At 47.6% G+C, this 27,608-nt stretch overlaps 1 protein-coding gene across 11 annotated transcripts in view; it reads left to right on the top strand.

The window, feature by feature from the left end:
- Positions 1-27,608, top strand: part of TENM4 (teneurin transmembrane protein 4) — a 1,513,375-nt gene that overhangs the window by 1,367,888 nt on the left and 117,879 nt on the right. For all 11 annotated transcript variants that reach the window (XM_081197251.1, XM_081197258.1, XM_081197259.1 and 8 more), the window contains 4 exons: positions 875-976; positions 4,378-4,572; positions 14,974-15,174; positions 26,292-26,477. In XM_081197251.1, coding sequence (XP_081053377.1) covers positions 875-976; positions 4,378-4,572; positions 14,974-15,174; positions 26,292-26,477 — 684 coding nt within the window. The remainder of the gene's footprint in view (positions 1-874; positions 977-4,377; positions 4,573-14,973; positions 15,175-26,291; positions 26,478-27,608) is intronic.

Genomic DNA, 27,608 nt, shown 5'->3' on the forward strand with positions numbered 1-27,608 from the left:
TAAATTATTATTATTTCTAGATCAAGGGAAGTAATAGTTCCACTCTATTCTGCTATTCTGCCTTGGTCAGACCACACATGGAATACTGTGTCCAATTCTGGGCACCACAATTTAAGAAGGATGTTATCAAGCAGGAATGTGGCCAGAGGGGGGCAACCAAAACGTGACTGGGGCAGCCCAGCCAGGTGGGCAGGGGTTATATAATAAAATTACATTTATTGCTATAAGATGATCAAGGGTCTGAAAACCAAACCTGATGAGGAACGGTTGAAGGAGCTGGGTGTGTTTAGCCTGGAAAGAGGAGTTTGGAGAGGAGATATGATGGCCATCTTCCAATATCTAAAGGGATGTCATGTAGAGGATGGAGCAAGCTTGTTTTCTCCTGCTCCGGAGGGTAGGACCCGAACCAATGGACTCTGGAAAGCTGCTGCCAATTGGTGTAGACAACACTAGGCTAGGCTAAATAGACCAGTGGTCTGACTCAGTATAAGGCAGCTTCCTATGTTCCTACGACAAGCTTGGACGTTTTGGCACATATAGTGCCCACATGTTTATTTTAATGCAAGGGATCCTGCTGTTCCTGGAAAACTGGGTGCATAGAACTCCCCTCTCTCTGTAATTGAATGGAGAAATCCACAATGGTTGGCATTTAGTGTACCAAACTTAATTGCTGTCACCCTTATGTAGGAATGCATCTGGTGCGGAGAATGATTTAAGTGTTGTTGTTTCTGTTTTCAAAATATATTCTCTTATTATTAGAAGTTTGCTGTTTGAATTACGCTACCTTTTTATGGATGTTCTCCACTCCCATGACCGATGTCCTTTGCTTTTCCTTCAAACACTCTTTTGTTGTCTCTGTTTCTCCTTCCCGCAGAATCAGTGGATAACTGCCCCAGCAACTGCTACGGGAATGGGGACTGTGTCTCTGGGACCTGCCATTGTTTCCTCGGCTTCCTGGGTCCCGATTGTGGACGAGGTAGGGATTCAGGTTAACTTTTGTTGCTGTTTGTTACTGTCCCTACTGTATCTTGTGGGTGGGGTGGGGGCTTCCAGGCAAAGGGCAAGGATGGATTCTGAGCCCACCCCCTAGTCTATAAACATTTATCCATACAGTGGTACCTCGGGTTCAGTACTTAATTCGTTCTGGAGGTCCGTTCTAACCTGAAACTGTTCTTAAAGCACCACTTTAGCTAATGGGGCCTCCTGCTGCTGCCTCACCGCTGGAGCATGATTTCTGTTCTCATCCTGAAGCAAAGTTCTTAACCCGAGGTACTATTTCTGGGTTAGCGGAGTCTGTAACCTGAAGCGTATGTAACCTGAAGCATATGTAACCCGAGGTACTGTTGGGATACTGCCAGGGAGATAAAGTCCATCATGGCCCCAAGCCGTTTGCCGGACGATCCATCGATCTCCCGTAGGCATGCAGTATCATCGATTAGCGACATGAGTTTCTAGAAAATAGCCCAACATCTAGAGCTTATGCACACTCTGTCAGCAGATAATGCACAGCCAAAAGTTGCACTAAGGAGAGCATTATTTACAAGCTTTATTCAGCGTTGATCAGAACAAAGAAAGACATGACTGCCTTCGTCAGTGTCTCCAGAGAGAGAGAGAGAAAAAACGAAAGCAATAGAGACATAAACATCCTGTGAACAGGACATGCGCAGACTCTGACTCACAAAGCCTGCTCCCTTTTAAGGTGGAATGAAAATATCCTAACAGGTACCACTGTACTTTTAGGTTTATCTTGGGTTTATCTATCTGAGACTCTACAGGCCTCACTCCTCCCTGCCCCCAACCAAACACACCCACCCCTTCCTTTTGGTTTCTGCATGTGAGCAAACAGTGAGAACAATGACCCATCAAGGGCAATGCCCCTTGGGGAAGGAATTGGTCCAAGAAGCTTAGCAATCACTATGTTCCATTGTTTCTCCAGCAACTGCTCTGTCAATAGCTGGCTGAGCTTAGGCTGACTCTTTTTGTCCTCCCGTCAACCATAAGGTGGCCTCTGAGCAGCTCCTTTTCCTTGCCTGAACCTCAGAGGTTATCCTAGAGCAGGCACAGGCAAACCCGGCCTGCCAGATGTTTTGGGACTACAACTCCCATTATCCCTAGCTAACAGAACCAGTGGTCAGGGGTGATGGGAATTGTAGTCCCCAAACATCTGGAGGGCCGAGTTTGCCTATGCCTGTCCTAGAGAGCCTGCCGTGGTGCAATGTACGTTTCCGAGCACAATTCAAAGTGTTGGTGCTGACCTTGAAAGCCCTAAATGGCCTCGGTCCAGTATATCTGAAGGAGCGTCTCCACCCCCATCGTTCTACCCGGACACTGAGGTTCAGTGCCGAGGGCCTTCTGGCGGTTCCCTCACTGTGAGAAGCCAAGTTACAGGGAACCAGGCAGAGGGCCTTCTCGGTGGTGGCACCCGCCCTGTGGAATGCCTTCCCACCAGATGTCAAAGAGAACAACAACTACCAGACTTTTAGAAGACATCTGAAGGCAGCCCAGTTTAGGGAAGCTTTTAATGTTTGATGCATTACTGTTTTTTAATATTTTGTTGGAAACTGCCCAGAGTGGCTGGGGAATCCCTGCCAGATAGTTGTGGTATAAATACAGTGGTGCCTCGCAAGACAAAATTAATTCATTCCGCGAGTTTTTTCGTCTAGCGAATTTTTCGTCTTGTGAAGCACGGTGTCGGAAAAGTTTTAGAAAAGCTTCAAAAATCACCAAAAACCTCAAAAAAGGCTACCACACCACGTTCTATGAGTTGCTCCTCGAAGTCAAGTCGCAACTGTATTAACAGTGTTAAGAAAAAGGAAACAAACTTGCAAGACGTTTTCGTCTTGCGAAGCAAGCCCGTAGGGAAATTCATCTTGCGAAGCAGCTCAAAAACCGCAAAACCCTTTCGTCTAGCGGGTTTTTCATCTTGCGAGGCATTCGTCTTGCGGGGCACCACTGTAATAAATTATTATTATTATTATTATTATTATTATTATTATTATTATTATTATTATTATTATTATTACTGAAGAAGGGAGCCAGGGCTAGTTCAAGCAACCTCTTTACCTGAAGTTCCCACAAAGCCAAACCTTCAAAAAAGGTGGCTAGTTAAAAGGTTTGTGGAGGTTTTTCCCCTATAGCCTGCAATGTTCCATAAAGAGGGACTCAAGGCTTTGCTCGGAAACCGAGGCTGAAGCAAGTCAGTGCAAAATAGTTTAAAGTGCATGAGACTCGTCATAGGAAACACGCAAAACAATGAGGTCTGTGCTTTGCATGAGGTCCCAGCATTGCTAAGGATCACTCGTGTAGGCCTCTCAAAGAACCCAAGGGTTGCTGTGGCTCATTCTCATAACAGCAAAAAGGTTCCCAGAGTTGGTTCACAGTCCCTGTTGCCAGACACACACACACAAAAGGAAACGGGTGTGGGGACGGAGGAGGAAAACAAGCAAACTGCAGTCATTAAGAATGACCAGCTGGGATGGAAACCATTCAGGTAGCCTGAGGAACAGCTGCTGTTGGGGAACAGCTGAGCAGAACCAAAGGCAGCTGGTCTCTCAGCAGAGGCAATGGAATAACAACCCATCTCAGGCTTAATAGACGTTGGTTTTGGCAGAAGCTCCAGATTCAACATCCCTAGAAACCTTTCACGGCAGACTTGTGCTGGTTGTTAGGTCAGGCGTGGGACAGCTGAGCTCAGGAAGCCACAAGAGCCATTAATTGGAAAGACGATGTGAAAATATAGGGCAGGGGAATAGATGCCTTGATGCACATGGGCTGGGAGGGGGCTAATAATTCTGACCACACAGTTGCCGCGACTTCTCAAAAGCCCAATAACTAGCCCCTTGGAGCCCCAACTGAACTGCTAATGAAACAACAGGCAGGTGCTCCAACAGGTAAGGATGGTAAAGGCAAAGGGACCCCTGACCAATTAGATCCAGTCGTGGTGGACTCTGGGGTTGTGGCGCTCATCTCGCTTTATTGGCCAAGGGAGCCGGCGTACAGCTTCCGGGTCATGTGGCCAGCATGGCTAAGCCACTTCTGGCGAATCAGAGCAGCGCACGGAAATGCCGTTTACCTTCCCGCCGGAGCGGTACCTATTTATCTACTTGCACTTTGACGTGCTTTCGAACTGTTAGGTTGGCAGGAGCAGGGACCGAGCAATGGGAGCTCACCCCGTCGTGGGGATTCGAACCACCGACCTTCTGATTGGCAAGCCCTAGGCTCTGTGGTTTAACCCATAGCGCCACCCGCGTCCCTTCTATCAGTAGGAGCAATGCTAATAAAACGCAAACCATTAAGTACCTGCAAAGTGCTCTGCCCCTTGCGAACGAAGTTTTTAACTGTTGCCTTTCTTGTTGTTTTCCCTTCCCTGCTTCCCAGCATCTTGCCCGGTCTTATGCAGCGGCAACGGGCAGTACATGAAAGGGCGCTGTTTGTGCCACAGTGGTTGGAAAGGAGCCGAATGCGACGTCCCGACCAACCAGTGCATCGACGTCGCCTGCAACAGCCACGGGACTTGTATCATGGGCACCTGTATCTGCAACCCGGGATACAAAGGAGAGAGCTGCGAGGAAGGTATTTGCAGGCATGGGCCAGTGGGTCTTATTTCCCCCCTTTGGTTTTCAGAACAAGAGAGAGGGGAGTCGTTCACAGGCGGACCAAGTCCTAGAGGCCGAGGCTGTTTCTTTTTTTTTTTTTAAGAAAATTTTTATTAGGTTTTCTGCTTTTATAAAAACAAAACACACACAAAAAAAAACACAAGACAAAAACATGTATAAAATCAGCAAATCCCCGTTTCATAACCTTGTTCCCTGACTTCCCCCCACCCCCCCTCGTGCATCCCAATTCCCAAGATTATATCAGCAAGTTGGTATTTCTCCTCTTAACCATCTTATTCATCTTATTGCCTCTTTTATAATAAAAAATTGATTTTCCTAAGTTGGACTTAAGTTCTCTTCCATCGATTTTTCATTTTATCTTAATTAATAGTCATATTAACCAAACCTAAAAGTCTTAAGAGTTTTTAAGAATCTCCTCTTCCCTCCCTCCCATCCCCGGTTTTTGTCCCTTCCCAATAGAGATCCAAAATCGAGATTCTCAGCCTGGGTTCCTCACGTCCGAGGCTTTCAAGTCTCTTTCAGTCCCTCTCCGCCTGTCTTGTTGGTAGTCCTTTATGTCAGTCGTCGAGTCTGGAAAAAGTTCTTTCACCATCAAAGTATATTCTCTTCCCACAAGGAGATTTGGAAGTAACTGCTGAAAAATTTCCACAAAGCCTGTGTCTTCAGAATCAAAGTCCAAACGGAGGCCCCAATCATATTTCTTTATTTTAAGTTCCTGTATTCCATATTGTCCCGGGACCTCCTCCTTCTTCTTCTGTGTCTTTCGCAGACTTGTGGTAGATATGTTCCCAGAGTCTCCTTGCTTGTGTTCCACAGATGTCAGCTTTTGGTTGTTGCTTCCCAAGGTTACTTCCTCTTTTTCTTGTTGTTTAGTCTCTTCCACCTCTGTAGATATTGTTTCCCATTCAGCTGTGGATTCTTTCTCATTCAGGTCCTCAATACAGAGAGCAGAGTTGCCTGTTGCCAAGGTCATAGTCCCAAGTTGTTTACTCATGGCTAAGCTCTGCTCTTGTAAGATTCCCACCAATTGAAACATCCTTTTGATTTCCACTAGTAACTTTCCTTCCACAGCCATTGTATCCATTGTAGTTTCACAGAATTCCCCCTAGGGGGAATCTGGTTACTTATTAGCCTTTTCTCCAACAGTCCTTTAACTAATTATTATTACTTTGTTTCCAACAATTTTGGCTCAATTATAACTCGTCTTAGTCCGGAGGGATCTTAGATAGCGATTTTTCCACTTTAAACCGCCCGTTTGACTGCTTTGACAGCTGTCAAACTCCGCAGCTCTTACACAGGCACAAAGGCAGGACGTTCCCGAGCCCGGGAGGGGGGGTTGTTTAAAACAAAAAGAAGGTTTCCAAAACTCCACTCTCCAGCCCAAAATTTCCTTTAGCTAAATCTTGAAAGTTAGTGTCCTTTTTAACTCACCCCACCAAGGGTAGGCTCTCCAGCTTAGCTCTTATGTCGTTGCTTAGATCTTCTGCAAGGGGGGGTGTGCGGACTTCCTTTTAGCACACCCCCCGGTCGTCTCCAATTCAGGGTAATTTTTTTTTTTAAAGTCCCAATCCGTCTTACTCACGGGTGATTCTTTCAGTCCAAATTTTCAAGGAAGGAAGTCAGCGCTCTCTGGTCATGGCTCGCGGCTTCGCTCCACCGAGGTAGCGATCGACTCTCAGTGCCACGCCACCCCCGTATCCTCTCCGCAGCCTTTAAAAAGGCTCTTCGTGGATCAGGGGGGGCGCTTAAGGCACCCGCCGAGTCTTCAGTCCGCAGGCTTCCGCGCCTGCGGTTTTTAAGGGTCCCCGCGTCGCCAGCGCGGCAAAGACCCGTCCTCGGTAGAGCCGATTCCCTCCGCAGCTCGGAGGGAATCCGCCATTTCCAGATCGCGTCAACCCGGAAGTCCGAGGCCGAGGCTGTTTCGGCCCCCCGCAATGTGTTCTTTGAGGAGGCCAAGACTTCGCACAAACCTTGAAGTGCCAACACCACCTTTACATTAGCTAAAATAAAAAAATTCCTTCCAGTAGCACCTTAAAGACTGGAAGGAATTTTTTTATTTTGACTATGGCATACCAACACGGCTACCTATCTACTACTTTACATTAGCTGTTAGACAGGAGGCCGAAGAGTCTCGGCACAGCCCCACTGCACCTCTGGCTCATGAGGAGACTCTCTCTAAAGGATGTCCCCTTCAGGCATCCTGGGCATGTTTAGCCTGGAGAAGAGGAGGTTAAGGGGTGATATGATAGCCATGTTCAAATATATAAAAGGATGTCACATAGAGGAGGGAGAAAGGTTGTTTTCTGCTGCTCCAGAGAAGCGGACACGGAGCAATGGATCCAAACTACAAGAAAGAAGATTCCACCTAAACATGAGGAAGAACTTCCTGACAGTAAGAGCTGTTTGACAGTGGAATTTGCTGCCAAGGAGTGTGGTGGAGTCTCCTTCTTTGGAGGTCTTTAAGCAGAGGCTTGACAACCATATGTCAGGAGTGCTCTGATGGTGTTTCCTGCTTGGCAGGGGGTTGGACTCGATGGCCCTTGTGGTCTCTTCCAACTCTATGATTCTATGATTCTAGGCTCCGTGGAGGGTCTTGTCGTGAGCCAGAGACGCAGCAGGGCTTTGCTGAGAGGTGCCGGAACACCTGCAAACATGCATCATTTTATTTGTATGCCCCCTGGTGTTAAAAAAAAACCCCAGCAATTTTTGCTTTTGTTTTGTAAGGAAGGGGGGGTGCACACACGTACACACCCCAGTGTCCTCACACCAAGACACTTAAACAGTTGCAATCTTGTGCTTTGGTGCAGCTTTTGGGCTTCCAGTAGATATCTGGATGGCCCCTGTGAGGACACGATAGGCCTTTGGTCTAATTCCTCTTCCATTTTTATGCAGCCCAGAGAAACAAGCCATTCGGACCCCTCAAAGGAGGGCGTTCCATAGCTTTCATTTCGAATCAGTGAATTAAATAGGAAGTGCTTGACAATTACATATTAGAATTACAATTTCTCTTCAGTTCTTAATTCTGTGCCCGCTTACCTCAGAGTAAGTCCCATTGAACTGAGTGAGACGCACATCTGAGGAGATACGACTCACATCAGTTCCGTAGTATTATTAGTATTATAGTTGACTGAATTTATATACCACCCTATACCCAGAGGTCTCAGGGCGGTTCACAGAATAAAATCAAAATATAAAACCACAAAATACATAATCAAAATAAAAACAACCCAATAACACCCCCCCAAAAAAAAACACCCCACAACATTTCAAAATGGAACCCTCTCCATGATGAATTTTCTTTTTTTAAAAAAAGATTTTTATTAAAGTTTCACAAATTATATAATAACAAACAAGACAATAATACAAACAAAGAAAGAAACAAAAACAAGTATAATTTCAATCCCTTATTTTCTTGTAACTTACTTCCCTGACTTCCTCATACCTCCCCTTTCTGTATTCCAATTTCCAATTATTAACATGATGAATTTTCATTGCCATGACTTATTAGGCAGAACTTTACTGATTATTCCAATGGTTGCTGCTTTTAGATAATTATGATTCTGATTTTGTTCATGTCAGTTGTAGTTTTATTACAGCTCTATTCGGACAACCTTTTTTGCTGTTGCTTTAAAAGCCTCTTAGGGCTACAAAGTTGGGCAGATATTCTTAAATAAATAAATAAAAGCCCAATATTATTTAATCGGATGGCAGCCCCGAATTAGAGGGGCCGGCACCAAATGAAACACATTTTCCTAGGAGCCTTTGAGTGGTTGGGAGCTTTCCCCTTTCCTACCCAGCATTTGTTTCCCATATGCAAGACAATATTTCGTAGTTCTGCCAAGAGGAAAGGAACATTAAAAAGAATCTATGAAATATGTTACTTAGGAAATCTGTGGGATTCTCCCCCCCAAAAAAACTGTAAATCCCTCTAATAAAAGTTGATTTCAAATATTTCACAAATATTATTTCTTTTCTTTAAAGGAGGGCCATCTGGTCTTGATCTCTTTTGGTTTGAAGCCTCTTCCTCCAATGTTTAAAATGTGCCTTTTCTGATTAATGTTCTCTTAACTTTTCTCTCTTACACACAAACACACATTGTATTAAGCCTGTACAATACAGTAGAACCTCAGTTTTTGAGCGTCTCGGAAGCCGAACATTTCAGAAGCTGAACTCCGGAAACCCGGAAGTGATTGCTTCCGTTTTCCAACGTGCCTCAGAAGTCAAACGGCTTCCACTGTGTGTTTTTTCCATTTTCACCATTGAAATTGCTGACAGCCCTTTGCGCATTGGTTATCGAACGTTTTGGAAGTCAAACGGTCTTCGGGAACGGATTACGTTCAACAGCCGAGGTTCCACTGTATTATCAAAGCGCCCTTTTTTATTTTACTTATTTATTTATTTATTAGATTTCTTTGCCGCCCTTCATCCGAGGATCACAGGGCGGGTTTACAATATGAAAACACAAAAATACATACCATAATAACAAACAAAAACAATAGCTCTGCACGCACACAGTTTAAAAGGCCAAAGAGTGTTTAATTGGCCAAAGGTCTAGATACAGAGGAATGTTTTCGCTTGGTGCCCCGCAAGCCTCCCTGGGGAAAGCGCCCCACAAATGGGGAGCCACCACAGAAAAGGCCCTGTTCTTGTCTTGCCATCTTCCAAACATTGCATGGAGAAGGCGCATGGAGAAGGGCGTCCAGTCATGATCACAGGGTCTGGGTTGGTTCATATCAGGGGAAGTGGTCCTTGAGTTATTGCGGTCCAGCCAGATCTCTCCTGCCTGTGTTTTGTTGAAGTGAACAGTGCTAGTCTGCCTATTCTCCTGTACCTCTCCCATTTATCACAGCGGTGTGTGGTCATGTATGATCCTGGTTGCAGCTTTGCAAAACCTGGAGCACGTGCTCTTATTACCAAGCTGTGTTTCCTCCCTGGTTGTATCAGGCAGGTTCAATTCCCAATGCATTGTTATTGATTAATGTATTGATGGACTCCTAAAGATGTCGCGAGGCTGGGTGCAGCCATACCACTGAAATAGTTCTGGAAACAGTACGAGAAAGCAAGATAGCAATACGAAGTGAGCTCCCAAGGCAGAGACACCTTTTCACCCAACTGGGGGAAAAACTTGTCGAAGCAAGTGTGTTTGCAAATGTTTCTGAAAAGCACAGATAGCAGCCGCCTGCCTCAACGGGGACAGCGTTCCACAAAACTGGGGCAGCCACACTGAAAGCCCTGCTTTCAGTGAAGGTGGGCTTGAGAGCCGGTGTGGTGTAGTGGTTAAGAGCGGTAGTCTCGTAATCTGGGGAACCGGGTTCGCGTCTCCGCTCCTCCACATGCAGCTGCTGGGTGACCTTGGGCTAGTCATACTTCTCTGAAGTCTCTCAGCCCCACTCACCTCACAGAGTGTTTGTTGTGGGGGAGGAAGGGAAAGGAGAATGTTAGCCGCTTTGAGACTCCTGAAGGGGAGTGAAAAGCGGGATATCAAATCCAAACTCCTCCTCCTCCTCCTCTTCTTCTTCTTCTTCTTCTTCTTCTTCTTCTTCTTCTTCTGGTATTTGGGGGACTTAAACTGTGTAGCTATTTCAGTTCAGCTGGTGCAATTGGGAGCACAGGAATGTTGGAAGCTGGCTTATCCCGAGTCAGACCTCTGGTCCATATAGCTCAGTATTGTCTTCACTGAAAGGCAGCGACTCTCCCAAGCTATCATAGAATTGCAGAGTTGGAAGGGACGCCAAGGGTCATCTAGTCCAACCCCCTGCAATGCAGGAATCTCATACATGGCCATCCAACCTCTGCTCAAAGACCTCCAAGGAAGGAGCATCCACAACTTCTCAAGGGAGACCCTCTGACTGTCAGAAAGTTTTTCCGTATGTTTAGACAGGACATTCCCAGCAATACCTGGAGATTCCTGAAACCTTCTCCATGCAAGGGAGATGCTCTGCCATTGTTCTATAGTCCTTCTACCTTTGAAAGTGGGGCTGCCTTTGAAGGTGACCCGGAAACTACAATGAATCCAGAATGCGGCAGCTAGACTGGTGACTGGGAGCGGCCGCCAAGACCATATAACACCGGTCCTGAAAGACCTACATTGGCTCCCAGTATGTTTCCGAGGACAATTCAAAGTGTTAGTGTTGACCTTGAAAGCCCTAAATGGCCTTGGCCCAGTATACCTGAAGGAGCATCTCCACCCCCATCATTCAGCCCAGACACTGACGTCCAGCTCTAAGGGCCTTCTGGCGGTTCCCTCACTGTGAGAAGCGAGGTTACAGGGAACCAGGCAGAGGGCCTTCTCGGTAGTGGCACCCTCCCTGTGGAATGCCCTCCTGTCAGATGTCAAGGAGATAACAACTATCTGACTTTTAGAAGGCATCTGAAGGCAGCCCTGTTTAGGGAAGTTTTTAATCTTTGATGTTTTACCACTTTATTATTATTATTATTATTATTATTATTATTATTATTATTATTATTTCTCGTGCAGTGCTTATCCAGAACTCCAAATAATTATAATTATACTTATAATTTATTACTTATACCCCGCCCATCTGCCTGGGTTTCCCCAGCCACTCTGGGCGGCTTCCAACAAGAGATTAAAAATACATTAAATCATCAGTCATTAAAAACTTCCTTAGAGAGGGAACCCCTCGATCTCCCTCATCCTTGAGCACTTCTGCTCCACTTGCTCAGTCAGTAGAGCATGAGACCTTTAAATCTCGGGGTTGTGAGTTTTGGCCCCACATTGGGCAAAAGATCCCTGCATTGCAGGGGGTTGGTATAGATGACCCCGGTGGTCCCTTCCAACTCTACAATTCTACAATTCCACGCTCATCAAAAAATGCTGTTTTAGCTTCAGCAACCTAATGCCACACTCGGCTAAGGAAGTTCTCCGGCGCCCGCCCTGCAGAAATGAATGGGAGCCATGGAGAGCCAGTGTGGTGTAGTGGTTAAGAGCGGTGGACTCGTAATCTGGTGACCCGGGTTCAATCCCCGCTCCTCCACATGCAGCTGCTGGGTGACCTTGGGCTAGTCACATTTCTTTGAAGTCTCTCAGCCCCACTCACCTCACAGAGTGTTTGTTATGGGGGAGGAAGGGAAAGGAGAATGTTAGCCGCTTTGAGACTCCTTCGGGTAGTGATAAAGCGGGATATCAAATCCAAACTCTTCTTCTTCTTCTTCTCTCATTTCGGTGGTACTGACCCGGGAGACTAACCCCCCCCCCGGTGGATCGGTACCCCAAATCACAGCTTCTGCTGTTTGCACCTGGAACAGATCTCTAGAAAGAGGCTTGCACCATGCTATTCTTCTTCTTCAAGAAGAAGAAGAAAGTGGGAAATGAAAAAGGAGCAAACGCACACACATTGAAGCTTTTGTTCACAAAGGAGGCAGCGAAGCTCTCCAATCCAAGACCCCTTGCCACGGTGCCAGGACTCTGAAGCGATGCGGCCAGCAAGGGCAAGATTAAAGTAGCCATTGTACCAGGCGCGTTCTGAAAGGGCTCGTTTCAACATGAAAAATGGCCCTGGGATTATGATGAATGAGGTGTCCTGACATGCGTGCAACCTCCCCCCCGCCCCCTGGTAATCCTGTGTTAACGCTGAGGTAGCAGAGCGCTCTTGCGGCCTGTGATGGAGACCCCTGTACCGCTCACCTCCTTCCCCCCATTGGCCTTCGGAGAGGATGATTAATTGCCTATCCGTTGCCCCTTGTCAGTTAGCCGGCAATCTTTGTTCCCCACAGTTGAACCATCTGCCGGTGCTGCCAGCTCGCTCTCCCTGTTCTCCCTTTCATGGCTGTTACTTCTGAGGAAGAAGACAGTCCGGGGGCTGAGAGAGGTCCCTGCGTTCTAAGATTGGTGCCTTCACTCTGGGAAGCTTTTAACAGCCCCAGAGATTTATAGGCCGGGTCTGCTCCTCCTGCCTCTCTGGCGATGCATAAAGAGTGTGTGTCTTCATCCCACAGAAATATATCCTTGCACAGCTCAGGGAAAGGGCTGAGCATAGGTAAAATGCAGGTGACTTTGTAAATTAAGTCGTATATACACACACACACACACACAATATACACACACACATACACAGAGTGGACGCTCAGGTTGCGAACGTGATCCATGTGGGATGCACATTCGCAACCCGCAGCAGCGCATCTGTGCATGCGCGGGTTGCGATTCGGCGCTTCTGTGCATGTGCAAAGCGCTAGTCAGCATTCTACGCATGTGCGACCCCCAAGACCTGGAAGTAACCCGTTCCAGTACTTCCGGGTTTCGGCAGGTCCGTAACCTAAAAAAAACGCAACCTGAAGCATCTGTAACCCAAGGTATGACTGTGTATACACACACACGCACACACACACAAATATAGCTTCCAGATGACAGCAGCCATGAAATTAAAAGACGCCTGCTTCTAGGGAGAAAAGCAATGGCAAACCTAGACAGCATCTTAAAAAGCAGAGACATCACCTTGCCAACAGAGGTCCGTATAGTTAAAGCTATGGTTTTCCCAGTAGTGATGTATGGAAGTGAGAGCTGGACCATAAAGAAGGCTGACTGCCAAAAAATTGATGCTTTTGAATTATGGTGCTGGAGGAGACTCTTGAGAGTCCCATGGACTGCAAGAAAATCAAACCTCTCCATTCTGAAGGAAATCAACCCTGAGTGCTCACTGGAAGGACAGATCCTGAAGCTGAGACTCCAATACTTTGGCCACCTCATGAGAAGAGAAGACTCCCTGGAAAAGACCCTGATGTTGGGAAAGATGGAGGGCACAAGGAGAAGGGGACGACAGAGGACGAGATGGTTGGACAGTGTTCTCGAAGCTAACAGCATGAGTTTGACCAAACTGCGGGAGGCAGTGGAAGACAGGAGTGCCTGGAGTGCTCTGGTCCATGGGGTCACGAAGAGTCGGACACGACTAAACGACAACAGCTTCCAGATCATGCCAAACAGGTGGTAGCTCGATGCTAGCTGGAGAATCTGACAAAGGCGTTTGTCTGCTGGGATAACTCAGCCAAGAGAGCATGAGGCCCTTAATCTCAGAGTTGTGGGTTCGAGCCGTACAAAGGATTTCTGCAGTGCAGGGGGTTGAAGTAGACTCCAACTCTACAGTTCTATGATTCTATTATCTTTGTGCCATTTTGCTTTGCATAGCACAGGAGGTTGGGTCCCTGCCCCACGGAGCTTGAAATCTATAGTTCAGCACATGGGAGGGTGTCGTTGAGTTGTAGAGCTGGGGGGGGCAGACCCAGAGGGTCATCTAGACCCACAGGAATCGCAGGTAAGAGGGAGGAAGTGGAGACAGGCGAAAGACATGGGAAACATAGCATGGCGGCGCCCATCCTTTGGAATTCACGTTCTTTTTCCAGCTCCTATGGAAGACCTACCTGCCCTGACAAGCCGTTTAAGTGGGAATCTTTACCCTGCTCTGCATTTGCATTGGGTTGGAAAACAGGTTTTATATACAGAATTGTTTCATGTATGTTTGTCGCCGGTGTTTCTGCTGTTAAAGCGCTTAGCGATGTTTCAACGGGAAGCAAATCCGCAAACGGAAGCAACGAATAGATACAGTGGTACCTTGGGTTAAGTACTTAATTCGTTCCAGAGGCCCGTACTTAACCTGAAACTGTTCTTAACCTGAAGCAACACTTTAGCTAATGGGGCCTTCTGCTGCCACTGTGCCGCCAGAGCACGATTTCTGTTCTCATCCTGAAGCAAAGTTCTTAACCTGAATCACTATTTCTGGGTTAGCAGAGTCTGTAACCTGAAGCGTATGTAACCCGAGGTACCACTGTATATTTATCTATATCAGAGGTCAGCAAACTTTTTCAGCAGGGGGCCAGTCCACTGTCCCTCAGACCTTGTGGGGGACCGGACTATATTTTTTTTTTGGGGGGGGGGAACAAATTCCTATGCCCCACAAATAACCCAGAGATGCATTTTAAATAAAAGCACACATTCTACTCATGTAAAAACATCAGGCAGGCCCACAAATAATCCAGAGATGCATTTTAAATGAAATGACACGTTCTACTCATGTAAAAACACACTGATTCCTGGACTGTCCGTGGGCCAGATTTAGAAGGCGATTGGGCCGGATTCGGCCCCTGTGCCTTAGTTTGCTTACCCATGATCTATAGCAAATCCTCGCTTAGCCGTGAAGCTCACCTGGGTGCGACTTGGGGCCTGCAGCTCCCTCTCTCCCCTTGCCTACCTCGCAGGGTTGTTGTGAGGATGTGATGGTGGGGGCAGAGTACTTCGGCCACCTTGCACTCCCTGGAGGGGCATAAGCTGAGTAAACAAATGAGGTCATGAATGTGAACCTATGCTTATTTTTACATGTGCATCTCTTTTTCTCTCTTCCTCCTGCAGTGGACTGCATGGATCCCACCTGTTCTGGGCGTGGCGTGTGTGTGAGAGGAGAATGCCACTGCTCCGTCGGATGGGGAGGGACCAACTGCGAGACCCCCAGAGCGACCTGCCTGGACCAGTGCTCCGGCCATGGCACGTTCGTGCCCGAAACCGGCCTGTGCAGCTGTGATCCCAGCTGGACTGGACACGACTGCGCCATTGGTAATTGCACCTGCGGCTTTTTTCCATTTATTTATTTCAACAGTGTATGGTGGTGTTAGGGGAGGGGTGGGGTGGGGGACACGTCTGGCTCCTTCTGGGGTCATTTGCCTGTCAATGTGGGGGGGAGGTTCTGAGCTCTACGGGAACACCTCTCCCGGTAAACCCCTCGGAGGACCTTAAGGTCCATAAATAGTAACACCCTAGAGGTCCCGGGCCCTAAGGAAGTCAGATTAGCCTCAACCAGAGCCAGGGCCTTTTCAGCACTGGCCCCGGCCTGGTGGAACGCTCTGTCTCATGAGACCAGGGCCCTGCAGGATCTGATTTCTTTCCTCAGGGCCTGTAAGACAGAGCTCTTCCACCTGGCCTTTGGCTTAGAATCAATTTGATTCCTTCCCCCCCCCCCCTTTCTTCTTTCCTTTCTCCTCCTGTCATGAGGCTGCATTTTTATGTTTTAATATTGTATTTTAATATTGTTTTTTAAGTTGTATTTCAATCAACTTGTTTTTATTATTGGTTGTTAGCCGCCCTGAGGAGGGCGGGGTATAAATAAAATTTAATAATAATAATAATAATAATAATAATAATAATAATAATAATAATAATAATTTGCACTGCCCAGGCTTGCGCCCCAGAGAGGTCACTTCAGTGCTTCTAACACAGCCATTTGACCTCACCCCCAGAGGCGCACTCCGTTGTCTCTGGAGACAAGACGGATGCCAACAATATACCGCTTAGCTGCAGTAGTCTCTAAGCACCTGCACCCATAACTCTCCTTGCTCCTCAGTGTACATATAGGCCCATAGTTCATGCAAACTGTTCATTTTGGGGACGGGGGAGGTGGGGTGGGGGAGCTACGCCTGTCTCAGGAGTACAGCCACAGTTGGCGTGCAAATCCATCTTTCGGAGCCGAGGCCGAGATAGACTTGAGAGGTCTGGGTAACAAATGGGTGTTTACAAACCACCTTGGCAGAGATTTCTTGCCACCAGGCATGAAACAATAATAACTTTCTGAACATGGGAAACAGCTCTGTGAGGGATGGAGTCATGGAGCCATGTAATACTGAACTGCCTGACAAAAAGTGACTTGAGGTGCCTTCTACAAAAGCAGAAAGGGGAAAGGTTATGTTTTGCTATGCGGCCCCTGGAGGGAGTTGTTTTCCGTGGGACTGAGGTGGGAGCGGGGCTGGGGAGAGGAGTTATACGCAGAAATAACGGAAGAGGGTAGTCTGCCGTATTAAACCAGTCCTCAAATTGTAGTTTCCTCTCATTTTCTTCAGGAATTATACTTAACGGCTTTGGGGTCTTCTTCTTTTTTTTAATGGTAAGCTGCTGTTGTTGTTGGTAGTGGTTGGAAGGCATAATCACATCTCCCTCATCTCTGGAGACCTTTACAGAATTGAATGGCAGGATTTAAGCTTATGGGGGTCTGTGTTCTTTACTAAGATCCCAAAGTCAGCCACCTGCAAATGGTGGTCTTTGCGGACAGGCGACCTCAGTTAAAGTTAAGGAGCCCAGGAATATGGTTTCAGTGCCAGAACAGAACTCGCACGCCTTCCACACAAAACAGAAATCAGCTCCTGGTCTTTTCCTGCGCTCCCCAAAACTCTTCTTTTAATCCTAATTTAGCACGCGAAGAAAGGTCTTTTTTTGTTGAAAGCAATAACCAGAAATCCTTGCTGTTTTTACGCTTGCTGCTTGCGTTCCACTCGGAAATCTGCCAATAGATCCCAGTCTTTTTGTTCTGCACTGTTGCTGTAGGAGACCGATAGGGGAGAGACATGTTCTGTTGCAGCTGGGGCAGAGGAAGGCTTCCGGTTGTGCTGCTGCAGATGCACCGTGGCATTTCTTCCGTCTGAGCTCCTCCCAGCGGCCATTCCTCCTCTGGTCACTGCTGTGGACCAGTCTCTTGGTTGCAGCTCTTGCAACCTAACTCTTTATTTTGGGTTGCTGTTGGACACATCTGATGGGTGTTTTAGCTGAGATTCCTAGGTGACATCTGGGGTCTCTTCCAACTCTGCAGTTCTATGATTCCATGATTCTAAGCGGCCAGCTAAGGTCATTGTCGCACAAAGAAACTTGCTGACCAGTCCAGCAACCTCCTCCATTAGTTTTCGGTCCTCACTGGGCACAGGAAACCCCAAACTGGAAGGGGCTTAGGCACAGGGGTCAGCAAACTTGGGCCGGTGTCTCCAGCGCTGACCGTGCGGCGGGCCAGAGGTCGGGGGAGCGCATGCCCGTACGCGTGCGCACATGCTATTTCCGGCACACCTTCAGGTCGGAGGAGCACCGAAAATAGCTTGTGTGCATATGCACAGGCCTCCTCCGACCCGGATGTGCACCAGAAATAATGCTTGTGCATTTGCACAAGCTATTTCTGGTGCTCCTCCGACCCGGAATTGGGCAGCCGTGCAGCGCCGGTAAGAGCGGGCGGCGGGGGTCGCCGCGAGCTGGATAAATGAGTCCCTCGGCCCTTATCCGGCCCACGGGCCTTAGTGTGGGGACCCCCGGCTTAGGGCATCATCCAGACAGACCCCCCCCTCCCTGTTTAGGTGCCAAGGTGTTTCATAAGGCCAACATGGAGCTGTTTTTTGGGGGGGGAATAACATCATGGAGGAACAGAGTGTTATCAACAACCGTTGGCGTCCAAATTTTCACAGGTTCCCCACCACCACTCGGTTGTTTAAAAATTTCGGAAATAACCCAAGTGGTGCCTAAAAGAGAGGAACTGATTCATCACCCAGGGATCATTCAAAGATAAGGGATAATTTATTGTGGCTTTGCTGCCCTTAGGTAGCCCGAATGACTGATGTTGTGGCTTCACACGGGTTCATCCTTGAGCTACAGCGTGAGAGCTGACAGTGAGCAGCCTGTCAGGGTGTGTGTTTGTTTGTTTGTTTGTTTTAATTGCAACACAGTAGGAAAATCACACCCTTCCAATTCTGATAAAAAACCGAGAGTACCAGTGGGGTGGGGGTGCTGCTGCTTAATTAAGCTCACTTGAAACCAGAAAATCCAACTTAAGACAGTTTGTAATTATTAAATTTTCTAATAACGTTTTGAAGGTCAGTGGAACCGTTCCAGTTTTTAAGCAGCTCTGGGCAATTTTTACCTGATCTTCTATCTTAGCATTAAATCCACATTTATTAAAGGATTTAGCATGGGTAACAGAAGCGGCTATCTCTCTCTCTTTTTGTTTCCCTTGCATACAAATGTATTCTCCACCCCCACCCCCTTCCCACAGTCATCTTGCAAACCAGTAAGCGCCACGAGTGGAAGATTTTTTGGGGTGACAAATGTATGATCTTTCTCTTAATAGAAAAAAGGGTGTGGGTGGGTGGGTAAGTGTTTGAAAAGTGAGGTGGATGCTAGTGTCATTACTTATCCCTCCTTACTCCACTTTGAATTGGACATAGGTAAAGGTAAAGGGACCCCTGACCATTAGGTCTAGTCGCGGACGACTCTGGGGTTGTGGCGCTCATCTTGCTTTATTGGCCGAGGGAGCCGGCGTACAGCTTCCGGGTCATGTGGCCAGCAGGACTAAGCCGCTTCTGGCGAACCAGAGCAGCGCACGGAAACACCGTTTACCTTCCCGCCGGAGCGGTACCTATTTATCTACTTGCACTTTGACGTGCTTTCGAACTGCTAGGTTGGCAGGAGCAGGGGCCGAGCAACGGGAGCTCACCCCATCGCGGGGATTCGAACCGCCGACCTTCTGATCGGCAAGTCCTAGGCTCTGTGGTTTAACCCACAGCGCCACCTGCGTCCCATTGGACATAGACTGCAACAAAAGAATGAATGAGGGCCTTCCCCCTTCTCTGCTCGCCTGGGAGCTGTTTGAATTCACCCCAGGCGACCTGGCAAGTAGATAACCACAAGTCTATAGTATCTCCAGAGATGCATTGGGGTTTTTTTGTTTGTTTTCTAAATTTATTTAATCATTTTTTCAATACAAACAACTGCAGAAGACACATACAGCAAAAACCATAATAACACTAATAACACAATTTGACAATTCAGATTTGAATACAGTGGTACCTCGGGTTAAGTACTTAATTTGTTCCGGAGGTCCGTTCTTAACCTGAAACTGTTCTTAACCTGAAGCACCACTTTAGCTAATGGGGCCTCCCGCTGATGCCGTGCCGCCGGAGCACGATTTCTGTTCTCATCCTGAAGCAAAGTTCTTAACCCGAGGTACTATTTCTGGGTCAGCGGAGTCTGTAACCTGAAGCGTATGTAACCTGAAGCGCATGTAACCCGAGGTACCACTGTACACTGATATACCTATGACTACACCTTTTTAACAATATTTTTCCACCTCTCTCTCCTCCCCCTACTTCCCACCACTATCCGCCTTATCGCTTAAATATTCCTTCCAGATTTCTTCATGTTTATCCATTCTTAATTTGCATCGACATGCAATTCGTTCGTACGTAGCTAATCTGTCCATATTATCAATCCATGCGCTCAATGGAATCTTTTTCCGGAGTTGCATTGTTGAGACTTGTGAGAATTGTCTTTCCTCTGTAGCGTTATACCAACCTGGTTCCCTCCAGATACTTTATACTACAGATCGAGATTCCTGCATTGCAGAGGGTTAGACTAGATGGCCCTAGTGGATCCCTTCCAAATCTAGGATTCTACAGCTTTCTTCAGCCCCAGCATAGCTGTCAACTTACAGATTTGAAAATAAGGGACCAGCAGCCTCGAAAATAAGGGATCAGCAGCCAAAATAAGGGATCAACAATTACTTTTATAAAATACGTATTTTGTTGCGTGCAAATGGCTTTAGATACCTATTAGGTCCATAAATTACCATATAGCATATTTTCAACACAAAAAAATAGCAACAATTTGTTGTTGACAAAGGACAGCTGGACATAGAAAGGGCCCCAATACCTTCAGTAGCTTATTTAAGAGACATCATCAATAAGGAACAGCAGCGAGACATGGCACTGAAATAAGGGACTGCACCGCCAAATAAGGGACACTTGACAGCTATGAGCCCCAGCCATCACAGCTAACGGCCACGGATGATGGGACTTGTAGCCTAAGACTTCTGGAGAGCAGCAGTTGAGGAAGGCCTGTGTTACACACTCAATTGCTGCGCGTTTGCAAATTCTCCCCTTTCTAGCAAGCCCTGAGTACGCACCCCTGGGTGTTTGGCTTTTGTTATGCTGGGAAATAAAGACCAGGACATTTGCTGGGATCAAAGGTTTGGCCAGGAAGCAAACAGCAAGCATCTTAAGCCCGCTCACATGTTTCGTGAGCCAATCCCCTCTCCCTTCCCTAGAAAACTGGCCCGTCTCAAGCCAGGAACAATTCACTACTTTGTGGAAGCAGATTTTCTTCAGCCAAGAGGGATTGCTTCCAACGGACAAGACGTGCACTCTCAAGCCAGGCGTTCGCTATTTTTATTTAGTAAGTTTTGCAGTGTTTTGCGCACTTGCAATACATGCCCTCTCTCTCCTCCGGTGGCGCAGAAAACTGCGCACAGCTCATTCTGAGCACTCTCTTGCTACAAATGGGAAAGCACGCTCTTTATATCAGTTGATGAATTGCATGTGGATGAAATCCTTTCCAGGTTCTTCATCTCCAGACTGCTAAATTGTGAGCTTAGTATCTGATACTCGCAACGTGCTTTAAAATCTTGGCCGTCAACAGATGAGCTTCACTGGGACCCAGGTTGTTTACTTCATCTTATCACCTTCCTGTTTGTTAATTTATTTATTAAATTCGTATGCCGCCGTTCCTTCATAGATCTCTGGAAGGTTCACAGCATAAAATACAAGATAAAAAGATAAAACACATAATAAAAACAAGAAGGGGAGATCCAATAAACCCCCTCCAACTACCCCCTCCCACAGAGACATTTAAAAGGGGCATAAGATGTTAATTAGCCAAAGGCCCGGTTAAAGAGGGACGTTTTCACCTGGTGCCTAGAGGTGTATAATGTGCCAGGCAAGCCTCCTGGCAAGCCTCCCCGGGGAGAGCATTCCACAAACAGGGAGCCACCACAGAGAAGGCCCTGTTCTTGTGTTGCCACCCTCAGGTCCTTTATGTGCAATAAATAAATAAAATAAAACAATTGCATCAGTAAAGTCACATGGGAGAAGCTTGGTTTCTGTACAGCAACAACTGTGTGTGTGTGTGTGTGTGTGTGTGTGTGTGTGCCTTTACTTGTACCATGAGCAGAAAGAGGGTGTGTCTTCTATGCCATGGGTAGGCAAACTAAGGCCCGGGGGCCAGATCCGGCCCAATCGCCTTCTCAATCTGGCCCACGGACGGTCCGGGAATCAGCCTGTTTTTACATGAGTAGGTTCCTTTTATTTAAAATGCATCTCTGGGTTATTTGTGGGGCCTGCCTGGTGTTTTTACATGAGTAGAATGTGTGCTTTTATTTAAAATGCATCTCTGGGTTATTTGTGGGGCATAGGAATTCGTTCATTTTTTTAAAAAAAAATAGTCCGGCCCCTAACAAGGTCTGAGGGACAGTATACTGGCCCCCTGCTGAAAAAGTTTGCTGACCCCTGTTATGCCTTCTGCAGACATAGCAATTTCCCTTAGTATTTTAGCTCTCCCTGTCTGAAGAGGGACCTGTAGGCAACTCCGAAGTCAAAATTCACCCTGAAAGTCTTAAGGAGGAGAGCTCTCCGGCCTTAAAAACTATCTCAGCCCCCCCCCCCCCCGCATAAGACTTTCTGATTAACAGGGCGAATGAATCGGTGTGTGAGGCGAAAACAGCGGGAGCGCACTGAGCAACTCACGATGGCGCAGGGCGCAGCCTGAGCTGTTCTCACAAACGGTGAAAAGAGATTATAGATGAAAGGAAATATTTAACCATCAAGTTTTTTTGCGGGGAGGGGTGGAGGGAAACATTTGGTGTGAAAATATTTGTTATTGAGGAAAAGGCTTTTATGCCCACGGAGAGTCTGTTAGATCTGCTCTGAAAAGCAGAGTATTTAAAGCCTCCTTTTTCCTCCTCAGCTTTCTTATTTGCTTCCGAGTCTCAGATTTTGTATAATCTCGTTTTTCATTGCACCCGCAAAAAAACCTCCCTATTTTATTACTATTCTTTTTAATTTAGGCTGCACATATGACTCAGATACCTCTATGTTGAGGGCAGCAGGGGGACCAGAGACTGCAGTTGGGCAGTTTGGACCAAACAGCGATGTCATAATTCATTGTCATCCCATAAAAAATGGGCATGATGTAGACAGAGACAGCCTTATCCTTGTGCAAAGTGCTTTGCCGCATGAACAAATAAAAAAAAAGGGTCCCTTTGCTATTTAAGTTACAGTCTAAATTAGTGGTTTCTAAAGTTGGTGGTAATGCTCTCTGGGCTGGGAGGCAGGTTTACTGTTAGGGCATTGAAGGTGTAAATAACTATGAGACTTTTAAAACGTATTCTCTGTGCATCAACTTCATCAGTTGTTGAGCTAACTAATTGTTTAATTAGTTAAGCTAATAATAACAATAATGTATTTATATGCCAGGGACGCGGGTGGTGCTGTGGGTTAAACCACAGAGCCTAGGACTTGCCGGTCAGAAGGTTGGCGGTTTGAACCCCCGCGACGGGGTGAGCTCCCGTTGCTCGGTCCTTGCTCCTGCCAACCTAGCAGTTCGAAAGCACCTCAAAGTGCAAGTAGATAAATAGGTACTGCTCTGGCGGGAAGGTAAACGGCGTTTCTGTGCGCTGCTCTGGTTCGCCAGAAGCGGCTTAGTCCTGCTGGCCACATGACCCGGAAGCTGTACGCCGGCTCCCTCGGCCAATAAGGCGAGATGAGCGCCACAACCCCAGAGTTGGTCACGACTGGACCTAACGGTCAGGGGTCCCTTTACCTTGACCTTTACCCTTCTGCTGGGTTGCTAGGTCAAGTGACTGAGCGGAAAGGAGTTTGGAGTAGGGGTAAATCTCCCCCCCCCACCGCCCTTTCCCACCTCTGCCCTCCATCCAGGAAGATTTTTTTTCTTAATTTACCCTGGCCTTGGTTGAGCCCGCTGGGATGAGGGTCTATAGCCCACGGAGCCCACCAGGGAGCATCTCTCTCAAGTATAAAATGCAAGAGGATCTTAAAAGGCAGATTTCCAAAATGCAACTTGAGAAACGAAACAAAAAAACACAACATTTCTTTCTTAGTTGTCTAGACCCCAAAGGGCAAAACGCAATCAGTCTGGCTAGGGATGGCTTATGCTTTCTGTAGAGGGGAGGACGCCAGACAGCCGTCAGCCTTCCTTCCTGAAAAATATCTCTCGTAAAGCCTCCCCAAATTTGGTAAATATGTTCTCTTAAGGAACAGGAAGGAAATCTTTTAAGGATTTCCCCTTCAATTTCACCAAGTTGCCAAGAATAATAGGCAGAGTCATCGGGAAGTTTATCCCGCTAACCACACGCGGGCTCGTTCTGGAAAACAGCCCCCAAGGAAGATAACCATGTGCGTTAATTGCCATATGATGTATTTTGTATTCTCCCTTTCCTTTTATTTACACAGGCTTTAAGCAACCTGCTAAATTCTCTCTCCTCTAGCCTGGCAAAACCTCTCAGCGCACGCTGCCTTGTGGCGAGCGCCCACAGGTTAGCAGAATGCTCCCACCTGAATGAGCCTTGAGCAGTTCCCATTCACAAGTACCACAGGTAGTTTGGCTGGGGAAGCTCTGGGTTTACATAGCAATGGCTCCACGGACCAGTGGGCCGATGCTGTGGAAGGCAGCTTTGTAGCCTTGTGTAGGGGTGTAGGAAGGAGGGTGTCATACCTGAGGGGGTGACAAAATGGTACACAAAAGGGCCTGGCCTGCAGCACGGCCGAGTCACGCGTCTCTCCTGGGAGTGACGCGGTGGCTCGGGGCCCTGCGCTGCCCGAAACGGGCAGCTCACTGCGCTGCCTCCCATGTGCAGGTCGCCACGCTGCCCCCGTGGGCAGATCGTCCCACCCCCACCGCTCCTGGTGCCAGAATATGCCCCTGGGCTGATGCAGCAAACTGCAGTTGGTTCGGCCACTATAAGGAAATTCTGCCCTTGGTATGTTCCCTTTCCACCTCTCCATTTTGATTCTCTGGCCCCATATCTGCACAAACGTATTATCCCAAAATACAGACATGCTTTTACACTTGCAAGACTGGATGTTTTGCCATCTGCGGTACTTGAGGGTCGATTCCAAAAGATCCCGCCTGAGAAACGTCTTTGCCCCTGTGGAGACAGCAGCACCGAAACAGCGGCACACGTCCTCCTCTCTTGCACTCTCTAGAAAGACCTGAGGAACGAGATCATCACCCCACACGTACTAAGCATCCCAGGGCGCTCAACCACTGCCACGATGGCCTTTCTTCTATCAGATCAAAATGAGCAGATAACAGCAAAGGTTGCTAGGTTCATAGCAGGGGCAATCAGAATAAGGGCCACTAACCGACGGCTGATTCAGGACTTTAAATTGTGCTCTTATATCAAATTCCCTTTTCTGCGTATGCTGTAATGTTTTAATGTTGCTATGGCCATTGGCTAATGCGAATAAAGTTTTATCTTATCTATCTCCAGTTGGTTCAGAGTCCTGGGACTTGTAGCTCCCTATAGGGGCAAACTGCAGTTCCCAGTAGTGTCTACACTGACTTACAGTGGCTCTCCGGGGTTTTAGGCAGGGACTATCTCCCAGCCCCACTCAGAGATGCCTGCAGGAACTGATTCCGGGACCTTCTGCTTTTCTCCTATGGCGTTTCCTGCTGCAGTGTTGCTGCTCTCATTTATTGCTATTGCTGCTGCCGCGCCTATTATATTTCAAGGGGTGGTTATATAAGGCTGAATTTCAGCCAGGTGTAACGTTAGCACAGGCTGAGAGAGGTTGGGCGCGATTTCCGCACCCACTCCTGCAGGCAGTGACCTGAAGCAAATGTCTTGTATAACGTAACGCCAGACCCCTCTTCTTCCCCAGCTATTCTCTGGGGGATTAGCCCTACATTTAATGTAGCAAGATGCACAAAAGGAGAGCTTTCTGGGTTCCAGTCCATCTTGCAGCGAAAGAGCTGGATGAAGTGAATCGCAAGGCCACAGTGTATTTTTATTAACCGTAGCGCTTGGGGTTTGGGTATCAACCTCAGAAACTGGGGCGGGGACCAAATTCCTTGCCCAGTAGATTCCTTGAGCCGCATTTTCCGCCACGTTTCAAAGTCGTGCAAGACATTGGAGAGAAAATGAAACATCCTTTGCGAAGGTTAGCAACATCTGAGAATAAAAATGTTATGTACTGAGTTGAATAGGATTCAGAATGCAGCAGTCTGATTGGTCCTGGAACAATAGGATTCAGAATGCAGCAGTCTGATTGGTCCTAGAACAATAGGATCCAGAATGCAGCAGTCTGATTGGTCCACAGGAGCCACCCAATCCAACTCCGGGTGGAAGTGAATCCGCAACCTGATTGGCCTATAGGAGAATCCCAGAATTAGCCAATCACGTGGGGCCCATTGTGTAAATAATGTATATAAGCAGACATTTCGGGGGAACTTCCATTCCTCACTACTCTGAGCTGAATAAAGAGCATGAAATCCACACTCAACTCCGAGTATATTTCAAAAAATGTGAGGCTTTTGCAGGCTCCTGACCTCGTAACCAAAGAGCTAACAAGCCGCAAATAAATAGACTTTGCCCGGGACACTTAACTTTATTTTTGGCCGACTAAGGGGCTCGTTGTTTTCACACTTAAGCAGTTTATAATTAAAAAGCTGCTTTTGCTCCTTTGCTCCTTTGCTGTGGCAGAGCCTCCTTCGCAACACTCACTTCTGAATTCGCCCTGCTCCACTCAAAAGCCACGGGAGCCATGATAGCACTCAAAAGTAAACAGAAGATTCATTTGGCTACGGTCCTTGCCAGATTTGTGTCCGTCTCCTCTGTTTTGTAATCTGCTTATTAGATTCTTATTGTCGGAAAGGATTACCGTTATGAGCTGCAAGAATTCCTTTCTTTTTCCCCACCGGCAAGGTAGCAGAGTGTGTCTTCCTCCTTGCTTTCTTCCACCTCGCCCACTCGAACACTAAAATTCTGACTTCCTCTCCCTTTTCCCACCTCCCACCCGACCCTCCCCTTCCCCTCCGCCCACCACCCCGGGCCTCCTCCCCTTTCTTCTCTTCCGCAGAGATTTGCGCCGCGGACTGCGGAGGGCACGGCGTCTGCGTCGGAGGCACCTGCCGCTGCGAGGAAGGCTGGATGGGCGCCGCCTGTGACCAGCGATCGTGTCACCCGCGTTGCAACGAGCACGGGACGTGCCGGGACGGCAAGTGCGAATGCAGCCCGGGCTGGAACGGAGAGCATTGCACCATTGGTAGGGGTAGGGGGAGAGCGCTTTCGACTACAGGGAAAACCTACGCGGAAAGGGGTAATCGGTGGGGTGGTGGGGCGGAAGGAGGGGTGGAGGAACTGGGTGAAAAGAGCATGCTTAATCGAACTGCCGCAACATCCCCCGCAGCATGCATACCCCCTTCCTTCCGTTTCTGGATTTCCATGTTCCAGTGTCATCCATTCCCATGTGTGGTGCTCCCCATACCGCAGCCCCCGACCAATGTCCTTTGACGCTCTGCCCATGCTCAAGCCAGGGCCGTACACAGTCTCCAGGTACTCCACACAAGCCCAGAAAGGGGACACAGGGTGGTTGGTATACACACACAGCCGAGCATCCCCAAGAGTCTCCTCCGCTTATTTTTTCCCCACATGGAGCAAGTTCCAAGACCTTAGTTAATTAAATTTATATACTACCCTTCATCTGAAGGTCTCAGGACAGTTCACAAGATAAAAAAAGTTTAAGGTAAAGCTTCAGAGTGCATAGGAATTATTTATTTATGCGTGCATACATACATACATACATACATGGGATGCGGGTTGCGCTGTGGGTTAAACCACAGAGCCTAGGACTTGCTGATCAGAAGGTCGGCAGTTTGACTCCCCGCAACGGAGTGAGCTCCCATTGCTCTGTCCCAGCTCCTGCCAACCTAACAGTTCGAAAGCATAACACTGCAAGTAGATAAATCGGTACCACTGTGGCGGGAAGATAAACAGCGTTTCCATGCACTCTGGTTTTCGTCACAGTGTTCCATTGCATCAGAAGCGGTTTAGTCCTGCTGGCCACATGACCTGGAAAGCTATCTGTGGACAAACACCTTCGCCCTCGATCTGAAAGCAAGATGAGTGCTGCAGCCACATAATCACCTTTGACTGGACTTATTAGTCCAGGGCTCCTTTACCTTTTTTACCATTGAGTTAGGGGCAATGGCTTCTTTCACTTTAACAAGAGACAAACTTTTGCATAGTTCGTGTAACCGGAAGCTTTGAACAGTCTTCCCCACCTGACAATTTTCTCCCCTCCAATTTCGTCCAATTCCCTGGTGAAGCTTTGCCCCATTCAGCGGCGTAGCGTGGGTTATCAGCACCCGGGGCAAGGCAAGTAATTTGCGCCCCC

Source organism: Podarcis bocagei, assembly GCF_964188305.1.
Source record: "Podarcis bocagei genome assembly, chromosome: 6".
Lineage (NCBI taxonomy): Eukaryota > Metazoa > Chordata > Lepidosauria > Squamata > Lacertidae > Podarcis > Podarcis bocagei.